Source organism: Lepidochelys kempii, chromosome 1 (assembly GCF_965140285.1).
Source record: "Lepidochelys kempii isolate rLepKem1 chromosome 1, rLepKem1.hap1, whole genome shotgun sequence".
Classification (NCBI taxonomy): Eukaryota; Metazoa; Chordata; order Testudines; family Cheloniidae; genus Lepidochelys; species Lepidochelys kempii.
In genome coordinates this window covers 265,782,084-265,805,556 of record NC_136380.1, presented here as the reverse complement: position 1 = coordinate 265,805,556, position 23,473 = coordinate 265,782,084, and the positions used below count along the sequence as shown (strand labels likewise).

Below are 23,473 nucleotides of genomic sequence, written 5' to 3'. Positions count from 1 at the left end.
GCATCTGTTTTATTGTTAAAAGCGTGTTTTGTTTTTGTTTCAGGCAGCTAATAGCCCATTTGCAAGTCTTCTCCAAGTTTTCGAATCCACGTGCGCTGTATCTGGAACCAAAGTTAAATGAGTTGTACAATCAGGTGATAATACCTAACATTTTTGTATTGCTTAATAAACAAATATATTCTTGTCTTATCTGAACACCAAGCCAAAGGGTCCTTCTTTGTAAAGAGAATGACTGTTGCAGTGCAGTGTACAGCAGTTGTGTCTTAAAGGGACACTGTCAACTTGAATATCGCCATCTGAAAATTTTGTACCGTGTTAAAAGTGACTCCTAACGTTACCATAGCTTGGCAGTTCTTGACCTTTTCTATATTGTAGCCCCAGGGTACAAAGGAAAGTTTCAGGATCCCCTTTCCATCTAGCCATGGAGAAAGAAAGCTTGATCATGACCATCAGTCTAAGCCCTGGTCTACACGTAAAATTCAGATTGACCTAACTATGTCGCTCAGGGGTGTGAGAAATTCACACCCTTTGAGTACTGTAGTTAAGCCAGCCTCACTGCCTTTCGGGGGGGTGGGTTACCTGCACTGACGGGAAAATCTCTTCCATCGGTGTAGAAAAGCGTCAGTGGGCATAGCTGTGCTGCTGTAGTGTACACATACCCTGAGAAACCATACCAGATAGCTGGAAGAAATTGGAGAGAAAAATGCCTTTCTCTTTATTTTTCCGTTTCTTCACTTTTATTGTTTGATGGTGTCCATCCCTCCCCAGGCTCTGCAAAGAGGTTTTACCCGTAATAGCAGGCCACAAAGCTGAAACTGAATGTAAACAGGCAGCAAGCGGTAGCCAGAGGTGTGAAGAGAGAGAAAAAAGAGGGGGAGCATGTGTGGCTTGTCTTGCCTAAAAGTCCCTTTCTGAACATAAATGGGGAGATGGGGAAAAGTAATTTTCAAGGGAAATTATAAAACTGTAAATCCAGGATATGCTATTTAAAGGGTGCTCCCTCAGGAAACCAGGCTGAGTTTATCAACTTGAATTTTGTGGAAATAAGTCTTCGTAAAAGTGTTCTGCAAAAGGAATTGCCAAAATCTTGTCTCCTGTAACAACACGTGTTGAATGATCATCCATGAGACATGAACTTAACTTGGATGTGTGAATGTATGTCTTGAATGATCATTCGGCACATACCAGCTAACCATTCGTTCTGCGTTACTGCTTTAGTTCCCCAGTGTCCAGCCTGTCTCAGAGCACCAGCTTCTGCTCTAGTGGAATGCTTCAGCATTCATTGTGCTCCTGTAAACCTCTGAACTTGGTTTAGGAAAGAGCTGCTCTCTGTGGGTTCGATTGCTTGTCTGTGATTTTTAGGAAAATATTGACTAGATTTGTACATTTTAAAAACATTTTATTTAACCAACATTTTTAAAGAGTGCAGAACAACCAAACAAGGCAAAACAGGCATTTACCTGGTCTGCTATTTGTTAGCTCCGTGCTCAGGCACAACTGCTGGATTGATACCATGCCTTTAGAATGCTGGGGTGTTAGAACAGATCACATCAAAAATGGGGATTCTGATATGTGCTGTTTATCATGAAACTGAAGAACTAGGTGGGAGAAAGGGGAGGTTTTTAGTAATGTTCTGTATTCCCCTTAGCCTGGCTACTGGGGGCACTCACCCTTTAATGCTATTGGTGGGTTTTTGATTATTCCTCTTGTATTTCTCTTTTTAACAAGTCTAATATTCTGTGTGCATTTTCGTAACTTGAATGTATGTGATGCAAACATTTTGGAATGGTTTGGCTGATCCATTATTTTACCTAGTGTGACACAAAGCCTGAACCAAAGCTGGTCCGAAAGTGATCTTGCAAAAGACACTCTATAAAAATAACTTGTTAAAACACAAGTTTATGATTGCTTTGTTTAATTGCTGTACCCATCAAACAGGGGCGCTGGAACAATTTTTACAGTTGGGGTTCTGAGAGCCATTGAACCAAACTAACCCCCGTATATGATGGAAACCACTTCAAGCCAGGGGGCGCTGCTGCATCCCCAGCACCTCTAGTTCCAGCACCTATGCCATCAAATACCAGCAGTGATATCCTGGTTTTTTTGTTTTTGTTTTGTTTTTGTTTTTTAGAAACAAGTAACTTTTGTGTTCTGTAATTATCTCTCTTGGATGTATAGTGGTAGGAAATATTTGCTGCTTGGTGTCTTTTAAATGACTGTTCTAAAATGAAATTCCCTTTATTGTGGATCCCTTTAGGTTAGATGATTACTTCCTCCCCCCTCCCCTCCCCCAAATTTAAGGGCTGAATTCTGTCTTGAATAAATCATCTTGATATAGTGGTAGAAGGAGAGGTATGTATTATTTGGGCTTTCTCCTAATTTTTTTTTCTTGTAAAATGTTACCTTCAGCTGTTGTCCCATCAAGACCAGAATGTACAAAAAGTAGCCCTTGACTGCATCATGACCTACAAGCATCCACATCTACTGCCATACAAGTAAGAGCTTTAAAATTCTTCCAACATAGATAAATCACTAAGTATCACATCAAACATATATTTATGATATTTGGCATCATCCGCTTCTAAGAGAAATATCCACAACTTTCTGGACCCAAGAAAAAATAATATTCCTATTCCGAATCTGAGTTTGGAAATGGACAGAATTAAAAAAAGCTTCTCCTATTTATATTTAAAATAAAATGGAAAAAGCTTTGGTAGACTATAAAGAAGAAAAGAGGTTGTCTCCTCCATGCCATTGTTCCTGAGATCTATATATAGTCACAGAAGGTAACCTGGACTAGTCTTGAAAAGCAGATATCTGAGAAGTGGAATTGCTGTTTTGTTTTAAAGAAGGAGGAGGAGTGCAGCAGGGCCATGTTCATTCAGAAATGGAAAAACTGAAATATTTTGTCTATCAGATTTGAACTCTTTCTCAAAACAAAACAAATATTTTCCCTCATCCAGACCCACCATGGCATGTAGTGGCCAATTGTGTTCTTTTCGGTAAAGGATTTTTGTAGTTCTTTATAGTCATTAGGTAAAACTGTCAGCACAATACTATTGCACCCACTTGAATAGCCTTTACAGAACCTTGTATGAAAAATAGTGTTCTGTGCAGTGATGTTGAGCTAATTGATTTACTTACCCTTTTAATAAAAGGGTAAGGATGTGATCTTTGAATAAATTGCACAGAGATCTGTTTTTAAAAAAAAAATAACTGTGTTTAATACTTACAGGGAGAACTTGCAAAGGTTACTGGAAGATAAGAGCTTTAAAGAAGAAATAGTCCATTTCAGCATATCCGAGGAGAACACTATAGTTAAAATGCAACACCGACCAGATCTTGTTCTTGTTCTTATGAGGTGCGTGGGTGAAACACTGCATAAACTTTGCATATTAAAATAAAACAATAGCTATAGAAGAAGCATAATGCAGCCGCTGGTTGATATTTTAGAGACAATACAAACTTATGGCTCTCACAGCAACGAAGGTTTCCTCGTTCATTACTGTACGTGATATTCTCTTTAATACATTTGTGCGTGTGTAGTATTGTTGAATGCATTAGTTAAGCTCATATTTTCCAAAAAAGTTCATCTTAAATGCCTAAGAAAAAATCTGAGAGATTTTCACCCTCAGGGTATTAGTTATTTGATAAATACATGGAAATAGCGATTTACAGTGAAAGTGCTTCCTCAGCTATAACATTGTCTTCATACTAGCAGAGAGGTGGGCAAACTACGGCCCGCGGGCCACATCCGGCCAGTGGGACCGTTCTGCCTGGCTCTTGAGCTCCCAGCTGGGGAGGCTAGCCCCCGGCCCCTCCCCCGCTGTACCCCTCCTCTGCAGCTACGCTGCCACGCGGGCAGCGCGACTTGCGCCCCCGCCCATGTCCCAGGCTTTCCAAAAAGCCTGTCCTGCCGCTCTGAGTGGCATGGTAAGGGGGCAGGAGGAGGGGAGGGTTGGATAAGGGGCAGGAGGTCCCGGGGGGCAGTCGGGACAGAGGGCGGTTGGATGGGGCAGAGGTTTGGGAGGGGGCGGTCAGGAGACAGGGAGCGGGGGGGGTTGGATAGGTGGTGGGGTCCTGGGGGGGGCAGTTAGGGATGGGGGTCCTGGGAGGGGGCGATCAGGGGACAAGGAGCAGGGGGGGTTGGATGGGTCGGATGGGTCGGGGGTTCTGAGGGGGGGCGGAATAGGGGGCAGGGGCCAGGCTGTTTGCAGAGGCACAGCCTTCCCTTCCGAGCCCTCCATACCTTTTCGCAACCCCGATTTGGCCCTCGGGCCAAAAAGTTTGCCCACCTCTGTACTAGCACGATGCTTTGCTAATTCATACTTAAGCCATGCTCCCATTCAGATCACTAGCAGAATTTCCAATGACCTTGTTGGGAGCAAGAGCACGCCCTTTCTGTTAGTGCTACTGGGTGCCAAACAGCAATAGAGGTAATAGTGGGGAGCATTAGTTAAGCCATGTAGTTCAGGTTATACTTTCTAAACAAAGATTGTGAACCAGCCAGACTGCTCCTGCAATGCTTCAGAAACAGGCAGCTAGTGGAGAACTCACTAATACAATTTCCTTTTGGCTTTTGAAGAATTCTGTATGGGCGGATGAGAAACAAAACTGGAAGCAGAACTCAGGGCAAATCTGCTGCAGGCACCCGTATGTCAATTGTTCTGAGGTTCCTTGCTGGCTCGCTGCCTGAAGAGATCAGAATGTTCCTGGACCTGCTCTTTGAACCTGTGAAGCACTTCAGTGCTGGTATGCTTCTGCCATTAGAAATTGGGGATAATAGTTCTTCCCTACCCATGGGTGTGGGGAGGATAAATACTTTGAGGACTGTGAGGGACTTAGATGTTATGGAAATGGGCGCCATATAAGTACCCTGGATAAATTAAAGCACCCATGACACTGGTTATTTTTTTAAAATAAGAGTCAAGGTTTCCCCTGAGCCCTTGGCCACAGTTTCCCTTCCCTGCTGTACAATGTGCTATTATTCCTGTACCGTTATTACAGAAGTGAGGCACCAAGAGACTGAGTGACTTACCCATGGTCACCCAGGAGGTCTGTGGCAGAGCAGGGAATCGAACCCAGAATGCCAGAGTCCCAGGCTGGCATCCTAACTATTGTGTTGTCCTTCCTCTCTGAAGGGCTGGTGAGCACAATGCCACAGGGGTATTATGAGGATAAGTGCATACATTGATTGTGAGGCACTCCGACACTACAGCAATGAGGGCCATATAAGAGCCATGATAGACAGCTGGGACTGTCTGTTAATTTTACATAAGAAGCTGGATTAGGAGCATTTAAAGATCTTGTAATTTAGGGCCAGATTTTGCCACCCTTTCTCACATTGAGACGAACCTCAGACATTGACATTTGGCCCATTGAAATCGGGTCCTTACTTACCAAGGTAAAGATGAACTGATATATTTTCACTGTCCTCCTTCCTTCTGTAGGACCGTGCCAGGTCGCAGTACTCCAAACAATATCAGAACTGGATTTATCTAAAGTCCTGCCTCTAGGCCGCCAGCACAGTCTGTTCAACAGCTTTGAGGTTGTACTGAAAAATATGGGCCATCTGATCACCCGGTACTTACCTGAGATTTTACAGATTTTACTTTGTATGACAGCAACAGTATCCTACATCCTTCAACAAAGAGAGAAGGTAAGGAACATGATACTGTGTATATATATATATTTTTTTTTTTTTCTCAACTCTATTGGTTCAAATTACGCTTGGTGCCAATAAGGAGTAAAGCTTTAGAAACCAGTGAATAATAGAAAGATGGATAAAAATATAGGCCAGCAACATTGGTCTTAAAATGCCGCAGTGTTTATATAGAAAGAGTATATTGCTGTTAAACAGTTGTTTAAAATGCTGTTAAATTGTTGGCATTTCAATCAGTCACAGTGTTGAATATATTTAATAAAATAGGCACTTTAAAACATTGCATGTAACAATTCATACAAACAAGAATTTGAATGTCAAATGCATTTTTTTAAAAAAACAACTACATTTCATTAAACCAAAGTGCACACACTAACTAGGAGTTTGTTTGGGGCAACTAGAGCCCTTTCTGGACTTGAATTCAAACAGGTAAAGAAAACTTCTGTTTTCCCCTTTTTTTTTTTTTTTTTTGGTCTTAATATCATGGTTCACCTCATGCTTCTCTAAGTGCTGTAGCAGTAACTAGCAACAAGGGAGGGGTAATTTTAGGACAGTTACAGTCCATAATCCAATTTACAGTAGTACACAAGTAATTTTATTTATCTCTAGAGTAATCATTTTTGTACTGTAAAGTTATTCAAGTAATGCTATCTCTCACCTTCAGATGTGACTGAGTAACTCTTGGAGAGGTATTTGTGGTGCCATGCTGTCATTTGTTAAACTTAATTTAACACTTCATTAGCTAGTGAGGTGTTAAGAGTTCAGAGAAGGATGCTAGAAATCTGTTTATCTTGGATAATCATTACAAGAAATTCCTGTGGGTTTGAGAGTCATTTATTGCAGGATGGTATTGCCCAAAGAGTTAAATATCTACTTTTGTGGTTCTGAGCTCAGTTACGGGTTTAATGTTTCCTACTGTTCACTTTCAATATGGAATCTGTCCTTGTCCTTACACAGGCCTCTTCTCAAGGAGCATGCTCTATCTCTTTCCTCTCGTTTGAGTAGATGGGGAATCTGATTCAGTTTATTTGGTGTAAAAATTATCGTCTATCATTCTAATTTTTAGTAGCAAAAATCATGTCTCTTGTGATAAAGATTGCGGTTGAGCATTAGACAAGGTGGAAACTAAGCTCAAAAGAAACGAGATTAAAGCACGGGACCTTAAGGGGAAGGACAGCAGAGAAGTTTGTACAAGCAGTAAGATAAGTGCCTGGAAACAGATTTGGTATTGGCTGAGGAGGAGTGGAACCACATCAAAAGAGAGAGGATTGCAGCAGCAGAAGAGGTGTGTGGACAGTACAGTTGGGGAAAATCAAGGGACAGAGAGGAGTTGTGTTGGACCGACGAAATGCAGGTAGCGATCTGAAATAAGAAAATGGTGCATAAAGAAAAAGACATAAGCACATCAAGTGTGAATGAAAGCAAATACAAAGAAGCAAAGTGAGCTGCTAAGCAGGCAGTGATGGAGGTCAAAGAAAGTGCCATAGATGACCTGCATGCAGAGCTTGTAAACCACCCACATCTGGCTGGCCAAAAGATCTATAACATTGCAAAAATCAGATGCAAAGGGAAGGAGTATGGTATTGCAGCACCATTTGTAAATGATGACCAGGAGAGACTGCTAGTAACACCTGAAAAAATGAAGGTGAGATGGAAGCAATACTTTGAGAGTCTCTTAAATAAAGCAAACCCCTTTTTGGAAGAGTTGCCAATATCCTAATGTGATGCCTGAGTCTGACACAATGGAGGTGAGAAATGCAGTCTAGATAATGAAGAACAGTAAGGTGGTGGGACCGAGGAAGTGACAACGGACCTGGGGAAAGTCCTGTGCGAGAGAGGCATAAAATGGATGAGCAGAGCGGTTAAAGCAGGGGTCGGCAAACTTCGGCTCGTGGCCCATCAGGGTAATCCGCTGACGGGCCGCAAGACATTTTGTTTACGTTGACCGTCTGCAGGCATGGCCCCCTGCAGCTCCCAGTGGTTGCGGTTTGCCATTCCTGGCCAACAGGAGCTGCGGGAAGTGGCACGGGCCACAGAGATGTGCTGGCTGCTGCTTCCCGCAGCTCCCATTGGCTGGGAACGGTGAACTGTGGCCACTGGGAGCTGCGGGTGGGCCATGCCTGCGGACAGTCAACGTAAACAAAATGTCTTGCGGCCTGCCAGTGGATTACCCCGATGGGCTCAATGCCGAAGGTTGCCGACCCTGGGTTAAAGCCATATGGCAAGATACGTGAATATCCCAAGATTGGTGCAGGTCTATCTTGGTCCCAGTACGTAAGCAGGGGAGCATCCACAAATGTGGAAACTGTTGAAGGATAAAGTTCCTGTTGTGTAGAATGAAGGTACTGGAACACATCTTGGATGCTACGGTTAGGAGAATGGCGGAACCCCTCTTCAGACAAGAACAGTTCAGCTTCAGGAAAGGATGAGGAACCACAGATGCCATGTTTGTAATTCGGCAAGTGATCAAGAAGTTGTTAGAGCACCAACAGGATCTCTTCTGGGCTTTAATAGAACTAGAAAAGGCATAGTATAAGGATGCATAGGACAAAGGATGCTCGCTCTAGTGCTGAGGAGATATGGCATGTCTGAGGATTTAATATCACCGAAAACAGCGATCTGAGCATGTTTTGGAATGACAGGCCCCTTTGATGTGAAAGTCCAACTGCATCTGGGGCCTTTAGTCTGCTGCTGTTTATCATGTTGATGGAAGATCTCAATGGGAAAGGTGAGAAGCTGCTATATGCAGATGACATAGCTATAAGAGTGTTCTCAGAAGACGAGCTAGAGTAAAGAGTAAATCAATGGTAGGGCCAGGTAAGCTGACATGGGAAGAAAAAGGATATGACTAAGACCGAGGTAATATGGGTCAGTAGAGGTGTCTTAGGGAGACTGAATATAAAGATGAATGGAATCTGACTAAACCAGACTGAGCAGTTCAGGTATCTGGGTTGTGGACGACAGTGAGTATGAATGCGAGATACAGTCCTGACTGGGGAGTTCTGGAAGACAGTGGAATAACATCTCACTGACGCTGAAAGCCCAACTGTATGTAGCAATGGTGTGCCCTGCAATGCTGTATCGTGCAGAAGCACGGGCAGAAAAGAGACGGGAAGTTCAGTGCCTAACGATGTTCAAGATGAGATGTCTTTGTGCAGTATAGTCCCACAAAGGGATGGATTGCGATATGAAAGCTTCAGGATAGAAGTCTCAGCCCATGATGTGGCTGACAAAATCCGGGAAGTGCAACTTTGCTGGTTCAGACAGAGAGAGAGTGAAAGAAGAGGACCTGGGGAAGATGGCATGGCAGAAGAGGGTGGAGAGGAAAGAGACCCTGAGGTAGTGATGGTGGATTGCATCAAAAAAGATGGTAAGCTGATGCACCTTAGTGCTGTCTCGGACTGACGAAGATGGCAGATGTTTGCATGGTGACCCAACCCTAGATGATGGGATAAGAGGAAGAAGTAGTAGTTTCTAAGTCACTTAGGAGCTTTTGAAAGTGTTACCTAGAGGCCGTGTCTACACTTTGGGGAGTGTAGGGTACATGTAGCTACACACTGCAGCAAAAGGCAGGCTGCAACCACAGTCACTGCCATGTGTAGCTGCATGTGACAGTGAAAGGCTCTGGCAGGGGGAAGCAGTGGGATGCTACACTGGTAAAAATAGCACAGAGGCACTGCATGGTTGTGCAGAGAGCCGTGTAGGGTATGTATCCACAGGGTTCTGGTGTGTCTATATTCCATTCGCCTAAGCAGGGCCTCACCATCTACCCTGCTGTTTATACCCATGCTGGGGAGGCATGCGGTGTCTGTACTCTACATGTCGCCATAAGTGTAGCCCTTCCCAGAGGAGACCAGCAGAAAAGGCTGTAATATTATAAACAGATGGCTGATTAGCATGCTTTATCTCAGTGTTGAATATCTTCCCCAAGGAAAGCTATAGAATGTAACTTTGTTACTGTTAAATGCATGGGTAGCGTAACTCTTTTTACTACATTTTAGCCCGCTCCTCCTCACTCTGTCTTTGCTGGATTCCTCTCTCTCCTCTAAGCTTGTTTTCATGTGCTAAGAGGAAACTGACCTTTGGTCACTGGTTTTGGTTGTGCTCTTTTTGGGGGGGTAATTTATTTAATATATTTTCATACAGAAACAGACAAAGAAAAGTACAAAAAAAATGTATATGAGCTCCAATAAAATTATGCAATTGCAAGATTTTACAGTTTGACAAAGCTGCAAGACCAGGCAATGTACATAGACATAACATGTTAGGGTGGGGTAACAGTAGTAAAATAGGAGGGAAGGAGGGGACCACGGTGGGAGGGATGGAGATTTGGCATTCCTTGAATCATCTCAATATTTTTTTATTCAAATGTATCGAGAAATGGGGTTCACATTTCTCTGAATTCATATAATTGCTCTCTATAGCAATAAGTTATTCTGTATTTGGCTGCTAATTCAGACAGGCCCAAATACCACAGCTCTATTCTGGTGGTACTTTTGAAGATGTGTAAAGTAGTACTGTTTGAATATTGGGAGTGGGGTATGTAGATCTCTTAAGGGCAGTGCTAAAAGCTGTAGTATTCACTTACAGTGGTTTTGGCCCCAGTCTTTCAGCAAGCTGTGTGCGAGTCGGCTCTCGTTCCCAGGCAGAGTCCCAGTTAAGCCTTGTGACTCGGTGCAGGATGGGGACCTTAGTCAGAAAGTTAAAATCATCTTTACAGGATAAAGGTAACTTGTTCACGATAGCAAACAGGAGGAAACAGTGTAATAGTCCAAGCAACAGTCACTCATATCCATGATTGATTAAATACAGTATTTCATGCAGGGTAACTAGCTTGTTCTATATAGCAGGTGTATTGCAGCAAGAATAGGTATTTTTGTCTTTATTTTTTCCAGATCCAACTAAGGTTTATTAACCCACTGAAAAATTTGAGGCGTCTTGGGATCAAACTTGTGGCAGAGTTTTTTTCTGATTTTGAGACCTACAGCTTTACAGTGGATGAGATTGATGCCATTTTTGAGGCAGTGATATGGCCTCAGGTAATGTTGACAGAGTAATACATTTTATTCTGAGTTATCTAGTATGTAAAGATAAGCAAAGTCTGGAAAGACATTGAAATACTTCTCTGATGGATTGTATTTACGTGGGACAACCTATCCTAAATTCTCAATTATTGAGGGACAATCTACACTCATCGCTATACTTGCTTTCCACAAGCTATTCTTAGTATAACTTTTTATGAGTGAAAAGAACGAGGAGTACTTGTGGCACTTTAGAGACTAACAAATTTATTTGAGCATAAGCTTTCGTGGGCTAAAACCCACTTCATCGGATGCGTGCAGTGGAAAATATAGTAGGAAGATATATATATATATATATACACACACACACACAGAGAACATGAAAAAATGGGGGTTGCCATACCAACTCTTAATGAGACCAACTGATTAAGGTGGGCTAATATCAGCAGGAGAAAAAAAACTTTTTTGTAGTGATAATCAGGATGGCCCATTTCCAACAGTTGACAAGAAGGTGAGAGTAACAGTAAGGGGGGAAAATAAGCATGGGGAAATAGTTTTACTTTGTGTAATGACCCATCCACTCCCAGTATTTATTCAAGCCTAATTTAATGGTGAATAATGAATAAAGACTGGGAGTGGATGGGTCCCAGTGAATGAGAGAGACTGGGAGCTGACTGGCTTTTATACAGTCGGGCCCACTCAAGGCTCACCTGGAACAAAGCACTCCCAATTCACACTTTTCAAATCACCAATCAAGCACACGGTCAAACTGTCCCCACAACAGACACTCAGATACTCACCAACACGGCCTCCCTAATGCAGCCCTTAGCGTACCTCCTCTCAGGCAGATCCCAGGCAAACTCCCTCTGTTAGCCGCTCTGCTGTTCGCTGCTCAGCTGTTTCGCAGCCGACTGGCTGACTCCTCGTTCTTTTTGCTGATATAGACTAACACGGCTACTGCTCTGAAACCTGTTTTTATGAGTGAAGTATCCGAATATTTGGATGCTGGTATTTAAGGTGGTATTTAAAATTTAATGTATTGTTAAATTTATTAACCTTAATTTGGGATACTGCAGATTATGTACTATATTCATCGTATGCCTTTTTAAACAAAACATTGTTCTTTTGGATAATTTAAGCATTATAGCCAGATATATAAAAACTCTTTTTAACCTGTATACTAGATAATTTTAACATTTGCTGCCTAGAAATCTCTAATTTCATTTGCTTGTATTACATGTGTGAAGGGCCGATCTTGGGTCTTAATAAGAAGGCCAAGCAGCTGATTAATTCTGGGACTGCTTCTATATTCAAGCCAAAATCAAAAATACTTACAGATTAATCTGAATAAAGTAAAAACTGTATCTCTCTTCTTTAACAATTGAAGCAGACTACTTGCTCTGACATTTCCTGGGGAACAAAGTTGTACTGTTGGTATATGTTAGATGCCTAATCTGTCCAATTTAAAATGCCTGAGTATTTACCCTTGAAAAAAATCTGAAAAGTATCAGACAGTACCTTCATGGGCTAGGTGTTCCTGTTCTGCGGTCAGTCTTAACCTATAATATGCCCCCTTCATCCATTTTTGTTCATTTTGCTTATTTATTGCATCTACCAGTATGGCACCTTACATATGGCCAAATGACAGATGAATTAGCTGTATGCAAAGCACATAACCTTGTACCTCAGTTGATTAGGTAGAAGAGAATGTTGTTTTCCTGTCCCTCTTAGACGTTCAGCTATCTCTTTCTATGCCCCCAGCTACCCCAGGATTGGGAAACTAAGACTCCGATTCAGCAAAGTCCCATAGAAGTCAAAGCAGGATGTGGTTAAGTGCTTTTGTCTCAGAGCTTTGTGTTTGGAAAGCACTGTGTACATAAGAACGGCCATAACTGAGTCAGACCAAAGATCCATCTAGCCCAGTATCCCGTCTTCCGACAGTGGCCAGTGCCAGGTGCCCTAGAGGGAATGAACAGAACATTCCCAGCCTCTGGCAAACAGAGGCTAGGGACACCATCCCTGCTCATCCTGGCTAATAGCCGTCAGTGGACCTATCCTCCGTGAATTTATCTAGTTCTTTTTTGAACCCTGTTCTTTTTTGAACCCTGTTACAGTCTTGGCTTTCACAACATCTGTGTGCAAAGCACAAGGAGAGGGAAAATAACTCCCAAGGGGAGGACAAAAACAGTGGGTGGGATAATTTTGTTTTCAAGCTTTTAAGGTGAAACAAAAGATGCTCCATTAGTAGCTATCAGCAGTATTGAAGGGATTAGAAAGTGAGCAATGGTTTTTTTTTAAGATAAATTTATCATTCACAGAGAATTATTTAAACTTGTTTTCTGTCAAATTTGATGTTTTAAATAGTGATGCGTGGTCACACTGTTTTGTTTTATGATTTATGCTCTTTTTGTCTTCTAGATCAGCAGGCTCGCTTCCGAGAGCCAGTATTCTCCTACTCTGTTACTCAAACTCATTCACATCTGGAGCAAGAATTCCAGGTAAACTTTTCCTTTTGTGGAGAAGCAAGATGAATGCATAGTGTCTGCTGTGAATAACACACAACATGGAAAGAAAGATAGTCACACATTATTCCTCCTTGCAACCTCAAAGAAGTTATTGGGTACAAAATGGCTGCAAAGAGCAGTATTTTGATCAACATGTAAATTTCGTAGATTCCAAGGCCAGAAAGGATCATTGTGATCACTTAGTCTGACCTCCTGTGTAACCGAGGCCAGAGAACTTCCCCCAAATAATTCCTAGATCAGATCTTTTAGAAAAACATCCAGTCTTGATTTTGAAATGGTCAGTGATGGAGAATCCACCACAACCCTGGGTAAATTGTTCCATTGGTTAATTACCCTCACCATTAAAGAGGGTGATTTTACACTTCATTTAATGTTGTTTAGCTCTTTTTCATCATAGTTCACAAAGCCATGACAAAGGACGGTATCGTTATTCCTCTGTTACATATGGGGAAACTGAGGCTCAGAGTGGGGAACTGATTTGTGTAAGGTCTCTCAACAGTTCAGTGAGAGCACCTGTACTAGAATCCAGGTCTCCAGGCTCCCCAGTCTAGGGCTGTATCCACTGGACCCAGCAGCTGTGCTTGCTTTTCTTTTCCTCTTTTCTCTTTTCCTTTAGTACTGTACTTTCTTGTTATTGCTTAACAGTATTTTACATAGGGTATTGAGCCTGAGGGAAAAGTGTAGAATAGGGAATATACCAAATACCTGAATTCCAGCAACTCTATTTTAAGTGGTGGACTTCGATTTTCAGTTACATTTTTCTGAAAATGTAGGTAGAAACCTGGGCCTCAACCCTGCAGACATATATAGATGTGCTTAACTTAAAATGCATGAATAGTCCCATTACCAATTGACTTGTCAATGGGATTATTTGCATGCTTAAAGTTAAACATTTACCTAAGTGTTTGCAGGACTGGGGTCTTAATTCTGATTTATTTCCCCACGGAATAAACAGGGTATGAAATAACTATAGCTATGTTGTGTCAAGACCCCGGTGTATCTAGTCTATGAATCTAATGCTCCCTAATAAATGCAACTCCCGAACTTTCCAGTTTCTGGAGATTATTCTCTGTAATATCAGGCCATTTTCCCCACATATGAACAGCCAGGCAGGTTTGTAGCCAATATCTAGCTCAGATTTTGAGGGGAGAGGGATGAGTTAGTGGAAAGTGGTAGCCAATCCAGTTTTGAATAAAAACCTTGTGTCCTTCCCCTTTGAACTGTATTGGTTTGTTAATGTTCTGTAGTGTCCGCTAGATCCCTGTTTACTAGTCATTTACAGAATAACATGTGAGTATTGTATACCGCTCAGATATAGAACTAAAACAAGTCAGAAGGAGTTGGCCTTTAGATATTTGGGGTGAAATCCTGGCTCTACTGAAGTCAGTAGGGCCCGGATTTCACCCCTGACTTTTAACTCCCTTTCGCACTCTCATTTGGTCCCATCACCATGGTATTTCAGTGCTTACCTCCAGATTTACCATTGTCAGAAATGAAGAATGTATTTTCTGTTTATGTACCAAAGTGGTCTTAGGTCGTAAGAATTTTTCCTTTTTAATGGTCTCCCCCAGAAGGTAGAAGAACATTTCTTTACCTTCAGTCTTTTTGTATGTAACTTTATGGAGGAAATGTTTGTAAAACTTTTATTTATTTTTTTAAAAAGTGAACTGTGAATTTTTCTTGTTCTGTGTCTGTTACTCAGATATTTCCCTTTGCTGGCCAAGCAGAGACCAGGGCACCCAGAATACGATACGCTGTTGAATGTCTTTGCTCTGCTGTCCACCAAGAATCTCTGTGAGGCGACAGCTGGTGTTGTGATGGATGTGGCTGACAACCTCCTCAATAGTCCAGATTTTGAACCCACAGACCTGGTTTCCAGCTTGACAGTGACTGACTGCGTTTGTTTAGAGTCTGACACCGATGGAATGACAGAAGGTATGAATGAATAGTAATCAGAATGATGAGGAACTCAACTGTAAGCATGAGTGTATGTTTTGGATCCCATTGGGATATTCTGCGCCTTTGGCAAGAATGCCTTTTTAGAAGGAAAATTCCCTGCTAAGGCTTGTCTTCCCTTAGTACGTTCATTCATCCCTGTGCAAACAAGTTCCATATTTGTGTGCTAGTCGCCAGGACCCAGAAAGGTTTATTCTCTGTTAAAGGGAAGGGGGAGAATGTTCATAGTAACGGGCGAACTCCGTTGGTTAAGTTATAACCCGGAGGGCAGCCTTGGCAATTAGGACAAGTGGCTTGCACAAACGTCCACTTAATTTTTTTCTTTAAAAATAAATTCACCCAGCCATACACTCACTGCAATTCATTTTAATTTGCACTCCCTTGCAATAAAGACTTGTAGTTCATCATCTTTACCCTTCGCCTGCACTTCCTTTAACATTGGTTAGCTCTTTTTCAGCGGTTGCTCTCAAAGCCATGACAAAGGAAGGCAGGGATTGTTAACCCCATGGTACAGATGAGGAAACTGAGGCTCAGAGTGCGGAATTGATTTGCACAAGGTCACACAACAGCTCACTGACGGAATCGGGATTAGAACCCAGTCTGGGGCTCTGTCCACTGGACTGGCTAAGCCCTTGTGTCACAGACTTGTTAGTGAACTAATGAGGAGGGGAGCTCTTGAGGTTTTTGTGTGTGTGTTGTAATAGCCTTCAGTCCCGTAGAATTTTAAACTCCTGCAGGGCTGATTTTCAGAGGCATTGAGCACTCGCAGCTCCCGCTGACTTCCTTTGGAGTGAAGGATGCTCAGCACTTCTGAACATCAGGTCTCCTAGTTCACCATTGTCCCCATGTTTGTGTAGGATTGGGTCTCTTCTTTTTGTTCTAAAACGCATTGGTAAGCAGCTTGTATCCATTACAGAGTCCCCCAGCTTGGGTGCACGGTTAATTCTGCCTCACGTTCCTGCAGTACTTCAGTATCTCAGCAAAACCATGTTAAATGTGGAAAAGGTGAAAAAGAAAAAGTTCAGAGCTCAAGTCAGCAAAGAGCTCAACATTCTTTCCAGGTAAGTGATTCCTCACGGTTCAAAAGAGAGAAGCTTTGAAACAATGATCCCTCAGGATGGACTGCAAATATAGAATCAGTTACTTGGTCACAACGAATTTAAATTCAGAGCCATTTAAAACGTGTGAACTTATGTGTCACTCAACTTCCAGGTCACTGGTGGTCAGTTCCCATCACTGCTGACTGAACTTTAAAAGCGTCCGTAAGTGAAACTGGCACTGTGACAGAGTGTGTGTAGCCTAAGGCTGGCTCACCAATCTGTGCATTGACAAGTGTCCCCACAAGGAGATAATTGGTTAAGGACTGGATGATTAACCAGTTAACGAAGTGAATCAGCTCCTCAGTCTAGGAGACAAAGAGGGGCATGGGGAAGTCAGGAAGGAAGAGCCGGTGAGGCCCAGGAGCTCAGAGGATATGTCTACGCTGCAGTTAAAAAACACGATTGGGCCATGCCAGATGATTCAGGCTCATGGGACTGTTTAATTGCTGTGTAGACATTCGGGCTTGGGCTGGAGCCCAGGCTGTAGGATCCTGTGAAGTGGGAGGGTCCCAGAGCCCAGGCTGCAACCCGAACCCAAATGTCTACACATAAACAGTCCCTTAGCTCGAGCTCAATTCAGCTGGCACGGGCCAGCCGCGAGTGTCTCACTGCAGTGTAGACATACCCTGAGCGATGAGATCTCTCCCTTCTCTTGCTATGTGCCTTGGGAGAAGGTAAAAGCCTTTTGTTGTGGAGAAACAAGTACTTGAATAGCACACCAAGTAAAGCAGTTGGCATTGAACTTGCTGCTGGTTTGGATGAGGACTGTTTGCGGTGAGAATCCAGGGTGAGGGAGCCCCATCCTGTGACAGGCACTCTAGATATTAATACTATGAGCAATCTGAGACTGCTCCCCTTGCGGCTATAAAAATATTAAAGTGGTCAAAAGTGGCTGCAGCAGTCTGGTTTGCATGGATACAGCAAACTTGTATGTCGGGTTCTTTGTAACTCTCTTCCCAAAGTAGGAAACAAATCATGAATTTGCAGGGCAAACAGTTATACTGTGTTTCCAGAAAAGGAGAAATACAGATGTACATATCCACACAGGCACAGAGTGGATCCAGTTACCGAATCAAGACCTTTGTTCCCAGACGTAGAAAATTCAAAATCGTAGTCTGAGTTCAGATGTCAGCCTTGACTTTGAATTTCTTGCCTTTCGCCAATTTGTGTCTCAAACTTTATGTTTAAGTGTACTTTTAAATGACGAAGAACAATCAGTGAGGGCTGTAAAACAAGGGAGTCATTGGACTTTTTAATCCAGGCAGATAAGTTACCCAGGACTGATTGATTGTCTGTTGCACAACTTTGTGTTGAGGGCACTATTTAAATGTATTAAAATGATCAGAAAAAACCTTTATGGAAAATAGTTTAACATATCCACATTGTTTAGTTTTTTGTTCCTTTTAAAATTCAAAATACTAATGACTATTTAACAGGAGACATATGTTGTCCTCGTATGGCAACTCCTACCTGAGTGAAGGCAGAATTTGGCCCTCAGTGACATGCTAGGCATTAGTTTTAAAATTGACCCTTGTGCAATTTAAAATGGGCTGATCTGATTTTATTTGAATACTCTCTTTAAAAAATCTTCAGCTGATTCCTCGTGCTAAATTGCATCCTACTGTTAATGTAAATGTTTGAGGCCCTGATCCTGCCTCTGAGTGTATGGGTCTTAGGTCCACAGAGTCCTTTTGAAGTCAATGGCTCTATGTGAGTTCAAGGGTCCATTCACATGGATTCAAAGGCAGCATCAGGGCCTGAGCTTGTAACCCCTAAAAATACAGGTTCAGAACAGATGTGCTGACATAATTTTCTATTCTAGCACCAAAGCTTCACAGCTTTTATTGCAGCTCATGAAATCCCTGTTCACTTTGTATGGGTGAGTATGTGGATGCAAGATTAACCAATTAACCTTTTTTTAAAATAATGTAGGATCAGCAAGTTTATACAGGACAAGGGTCAGAGTTCTGTGCTCATCAGCCTCCTCCTCCCTTTCCTTCACCAGAGTAGCATTATGCAGGTAGGTGTTACTTCTTTCAGTGAAACATGTTTATCTTCTTTTGTAAATGGGATTATTTTTATGATGCATTTAAAAAATCTAGTAATTGCGTGCGAGTTATTGCAGTCATTCTTAACCATTTGAACTGGTGTAATAATAAAATCTATAGGGTATTTCTAGAATGCAACTCTTGGTGCCAGGTGCAAGACTACGATAACACCGTTTTTGGCCAGGAAAGGCCTTCTGTTGTATCCCCCTTTTATTCCCCACACAGGCTATTCCGTCATATTAAGCTGCCTTCCCCAGTAAAATCAGTCATAGTGGTTGTCTTGCAAGAGAAAACATAGCTGGGGTGGTTGTGCCCCCTCTTTTGCCAAGGGAAGATTTGCCGAAGTACCTCTGTGATTTCTAATGCTTTGACCAGTCTCACCACTGCGATGTAGTTTATTTCCCAAGTAGCAGGAGCCCATGAAACCCTCACACGTATTATTGCGACAGTTTTTGAGCTGCTGTGATCCATCAGTTGCAGCCACTGAAGAGCAATCTAAACACACACTGGAGTAGGTCTGACATTCCTTCAGGTATCCACCAATGGTGCATACGTACGTTGTGAGAGGAGAGATAAAAGTAACATAAGAAATAATAAGACATAACATAAGACAGTCTAACTACATGCTGCTGTAACAAAGACTTCATTGCTCAGCTCTGCCAGTCCTACTTGCCTTTCATTTGAGTGTATAACATAAGAAATCACCATAGGCATGATTAGTCTAACCTGCTCACACTGTGTGATTAATAGCTAATTAAAACACTGAGTTATCTCTCCAGGTGCTTTTAGGAAATCTGTAATGAGGGAATTGATTTTCTGCTTCCAGTCACTAATTCTCATTTAATATTTGTAATGTGCATAATTCAAATCAAAAGCTTAAGATCACACTATGGCATTAGACACTTCTCAAGGAAACTAAATGATTTAACAATGCTCTTATGATTCTTGGACAATTGTCTCTTTCTTTCAGGATACAGAGATTGACATCTTGGTGACAGTGCAGAACTTGCTGAGGCATTGCTTAAACCCCACAAGCTTCCTTAAGCCTCTGGCAAAACTGTTTTCGGTTATCCAGAACAAATTATCTCGACAGACACTCTGTGTGGTTTTTCAGGTATTACATTTTTAAGTGCCTTTCCGTAATTTTCTTATCCTTCTAGTTCTGAAAGATAAGGAACAATCATAAGTAAATTCATCTGCATTGTTCCATATAGACTTATAGATCTTTAAATCTACATCAAGTTATATAATAAAAATAATTGAGCCTGACAGCTGTTAGTGAAGTAGAAAGACAGTTGTCTACATACTGTTTTGGCCTGCTGCATTCCGATTGATGTGCGAATCTGTTTAGATCTGTTGCATTTTAAACCAATCAAAGAGCACCTTATCAATAACGAATCCTCTGCATGTATGAGCAAAGCTGGATTTTGACTGCCTGAAGTAGATTCTATTTTTACTCTCCCATCCCCAGTGTGATAGGAATCACCTAAGCTGTTTTGCATGTTCCTGGAATGGCACACATTACATTTGTTTTCAGCAGGAAATCTGTGGAACATACAGCATAGATCCAGAAATTAGAAACGTGCACCTTTGAAATCCAAGGAGAGAGGCCCTGGTGTTAAAATGACAAAATGTCAGTTTCTCTCCTTCACACTCTCCTGTAATTTTTTAACCTACTTTCTAAAGGGGTCAAAATTAAGAGCCTGATTCTGCTCCAAATTGTAGTAGGAAGAGGCTCTAAGGTTCTAATATTTATTTGCTGCATATGATTTAACTAGTTTTGGTTTTAACTTTATTTTTTCTTTTTCTTTTCTTTTTTTTTAAAGACTTTATCTGATCTGGAAGGTGAATTGAAATACATTACGGAGGTAGTTAAGGTATGTACATTTTTCAATTTTTTTATTCAGTGTGTTGAATTATTTTTTAAAAAGTCTTCTAATGATTTGTTGTTCGTCTCTGTTAGTTGAATGCCTTTGATCAACGACATCTCGATGATATCAATTTTGATGTTCGCTTGTCAGCGTTCCAAGGAATCACTTCTCAGGTCAAAGAAATGCAAAGAGTGGACATCAACTTTCTTATTCCAGTTATGCATAACTGTTTCTACACCATACAGGTTAGTGGAAAGTTTCTCCTCTTGTGTTATCATAGGGTTTGTGTAATTAATGTTACTTTCCAGTTCTTTTGCTAGTTTTTGGTGCCAAGAAATAGCATCCATAAAATGGTTTCCTTTTCACAAAAGCCAAGATTTGAGACTTCCCTAGTGATGTCAATGCTGTGTTTTCTATGAATGTTCTGACATGCAAGCACAGTGCAGCAAGAGGAATACGAACTGCCTAACACTGGCCCATGGTGCCTCTTCAGCACAGAGCCAAGGACCTCTGTGATGAATCTGGGCTGCACAGCCACAGAGGCACACTGGGAATCTTGAAAATATGCTTTTCCCTCAGTGGCAGCTACAGGGGCCCCATTCTAACACTCAGTGAAGTCCAATGAGAGTCTTTCCATTGAGTTCAACAGGCCATTGGATCTGGCCCATAGCTTCTCCTGGGAAGGGGATAGAAAGTTTTGTATAACTTCTGGATCCGTGGTGGGCTTTGTTATAATATTTCAAATGGTACCACCCAGCCTAGAGTTGTGGAGAGTAGATGTTCTCTCTGTTACAGCTCTCTGAAACAGATGTGTTGGGGTGGAGGAGGGGGAGAGTAGTAATCAAGTGTTGAAGCTGTAGCTCATGGTGAAATATGGAGGTTCAGTCATTCATTGAGGTGTTGTTTCTAGACTTACGTGATATGATCTTTTTACCGTCTCAGTTAGGGGACATGTCTTTAAGTGACAGTGCCAGCCTGTGCTTGACCAGTATTATCCACCGGATAGCAGAAATCAACCACACGGAAGATGAATACAAAGAAATAATCCAGCACACTCTCCTGCTGTCTCTGAGAAAAGGACTGAAGAGCAAGACTGAGGTAAGCACTTGAGGTCATAATGATTATCCCCTGGTTATGCTGATGATTAGGGCCTACCAAATTTATGGTCCATTTTGATCAATTTCACGGCCAGAGGGTTTTAAAATTGGTCAGTTTCACATTTTCAGCTGTTTTCATCTGAAATTTCAGGATGTTGTAACTCTGGGGGTCTGAACCCAAAAGGTACGTGGAGGTGGGTCTGATCTCCCTCCCCTCCCACCCCCCAGCAGCCCTGCAGGGGAAGAACAAGACCTGTCCCTCCCCAGCCCAGCAGGGACTCAGAGCTAGGAGTCCGCTGGCTGGGGCACTTCTAGCAGCAGGGGGAGATCGGACCCACCTCCATAAGCCACCTCCAGGGCTGCTGCCCAGCACTGGGGCTTCCTCAGCAGGGGGCTGCACTCGGAGGTGGGTCTGATCTCCCTCCAAGAGCGGCTGTGCAAGGAAAGGACAAGTTCTCTCCCTCTCCAACCTGGCGGGGACATGCAGCTAGGTTCCCTCTGCTGGGGCGATCCCAGCAGCAAGTGGGAGATCAGATTTCACAAGGAAGGGCTTATTTCGTGGTCCATGACACGTTTTTTGCGGCTGTGAAATTGATAGGGCTGTGCTGATGATATTAGAATCCATGAGTCATTTGATCATCTTTACCATTGTAAGGGCAAACAGGAGTGGTTTAATGCACAGAAAATTTATTCTTGGATTTAAATCTTTAAAAAACAATAATAAAAAACCAGCCCACCCTCTTTTCTGTATTTCCCTGCTTAGCTTAGCTTTCCTCTAGGTAGCCCTCTGGGGCAGGAATTTTCTTAATTTTTGTGTACATTGCATAAAACTAAACAATCTGTACTAAACAAATAATAAAAGGCATGACTGTGTCAAACATGTTTGTAAGTAGCACTGACATTACTAGCTGTTCTACACCAGGGATTGCTGCATTTCCTATCAACACTAATCTTTGGTCACTTGCTGTTTGTAGAACATTCAACAAGACTATACTTCGTTACTTTCCTGCTTGATTCGAACTTTTCCAAAGCACCCAGAGTTTCAAGACTTGGTCCAGCTAACTGACTGTCATGATCCTGAGGTGGATTTCTTTGAGAACATGAAACATATTCAGGTAAAGCACAGCGTGCTCCTTTTCCATTGTAAAATATTAGCATTTGTTCAGGAGTAAAATTTGCAAAAGTGACTTAGGCTTATAAAGGCACTGGGCGCTTAACCCAGAATTCCAGTGGGCGGCGGGAACTGTGGGACAGCTACCCACAGTGCACCGCTCCGACATTCGATGCTAGCCTTGGTACTGTGGACGCACTCCGCCGAATTCACGTGCTTTAGTGGGGACACAGAAGACCGAATGTATAAAATAGCTTCTGAAAATTCGGACAGAATAATTTTGAAATAATTTTGTACTGTAGAAGTACCCTTAGGTTCACAACTACTTCTGAAAATGGGACTGGGTGCCTTAGTTACTTCAGTGATTAATTGTTTTATCTCAACTCTCTTTTATAAATCTCAGTAAAGTTTGTATTTACATACAATTGTTCATACATTAGTTACAGTATCTTGTATTGTCTGTATATGTACTCTCCATCATTTGGCTAAAAGGAGTGATCTCTTCAGTATTCATTAGTAAAATGTCATAGATTCTAATGTTCTTATTTCTTAGCAGCCCCATGTTCCTGACTGTAACTCAGTCTTGCTTTGTCCCTTCTTAACAGTATGAATAAAACCAGTGAGGGTTTGTTGTACAAACACTGTCCATGTATGATTGTATTGAATACATTGATTAATAGTCTTTGAAAATATTTTAGCATGCATGTAGGGCCTGACTTGAATGGGCATTGGATCAGGTCTTGAATTTCCTAATCTCTGCTGCATCTCTTCATTCCTTTTTAAATATACCCATCTGGAAGCTTCGATTTCCCCTTTTTGCTTAGAATAAATATGTGACATACAGTATTCCTTTTCAGAGAGAGCTTTTCTTACATCCCTAGCTACATGCTGCCTATGTTGTCTAAATTTCCCTTCTCACATAATTTCTCATCCATTTTTCCCCCATTATAATCAATTACCTTCTCTTGTCTGATGCTTTGAGGATGCCATAAGCCACTGTTTGTGATTTATTTACTGAATTGTGACATTCATAAAGGAGCAAAGCTAGAGAAGGTTCAGAGATGGAGGGGGGAAAATGTAAC

The 23,473-nt window shown here is 42.0% G+C and overlaps 1 protein-coding gene across 3 annotated transcripts in view; it reads left to right on the top strand.

Annotated features, from left to right (window-relative positions):
• Positions 1-23,473, top strand: part of UTP20 (UTP20 small subunit processome component) — an 82,169-nt gene that overhangs the window by 28,395 nt on the left and 30,301 nt on the right. For all 3 annotated transcript variants that reach the window (XM_073327390.2, XM_073327391.2, XM_073327389.2), the window contains exons 23-37: positions 44-134; positions 2,410-2,495; positions 3,236-3,361; positions 4,586-4,752; positions 5,451-5,659; positions 10,558-10,701; positions 13,102-13,181; positions 14,911-15,143; positions 16,081-16,225; positions 18,197-18,284; positions 19,283-19,426; positions 20,139-20,189; positions 20,276-20,428; positions 21,126-21,281; positions 22,255-22,395. In XM_073327390.2, the coding sequence (XP_073183491.2) occupies positions 44-134; positions 2,410-2,495; positions 3,236-3,361; positions 4,586-4,752; positions 5,451-5,659; positions 10,558-10,701; positions 13,102-13,181; positions 14,911-15,143; positions 16,081-16,225; positions 18,197-18,284; positions 19,283-19,426; positions 20,139-20,189; positions 20,276-20,428; positions 21,126-21,281; positions 22,255-22,395 (2,014 nt within the window). The remainder of the gene's footprint in view (positions 1-43; positions 135-2,409; positions 2,496-3,235; positions 3,362-4,585; positions 4,753-5,450; positions 5,660-10,557; positions 10,702-13,101; positions 13,182-14,910; positions 15,144-16,080; positions 16,226-18,196; positions 18,285-19,282; positions 19,427-20,138; positions 20,190-20,275; positions 20,429-21,125; positions 21,282-22,254; positions 22,396-23,473) is intronic.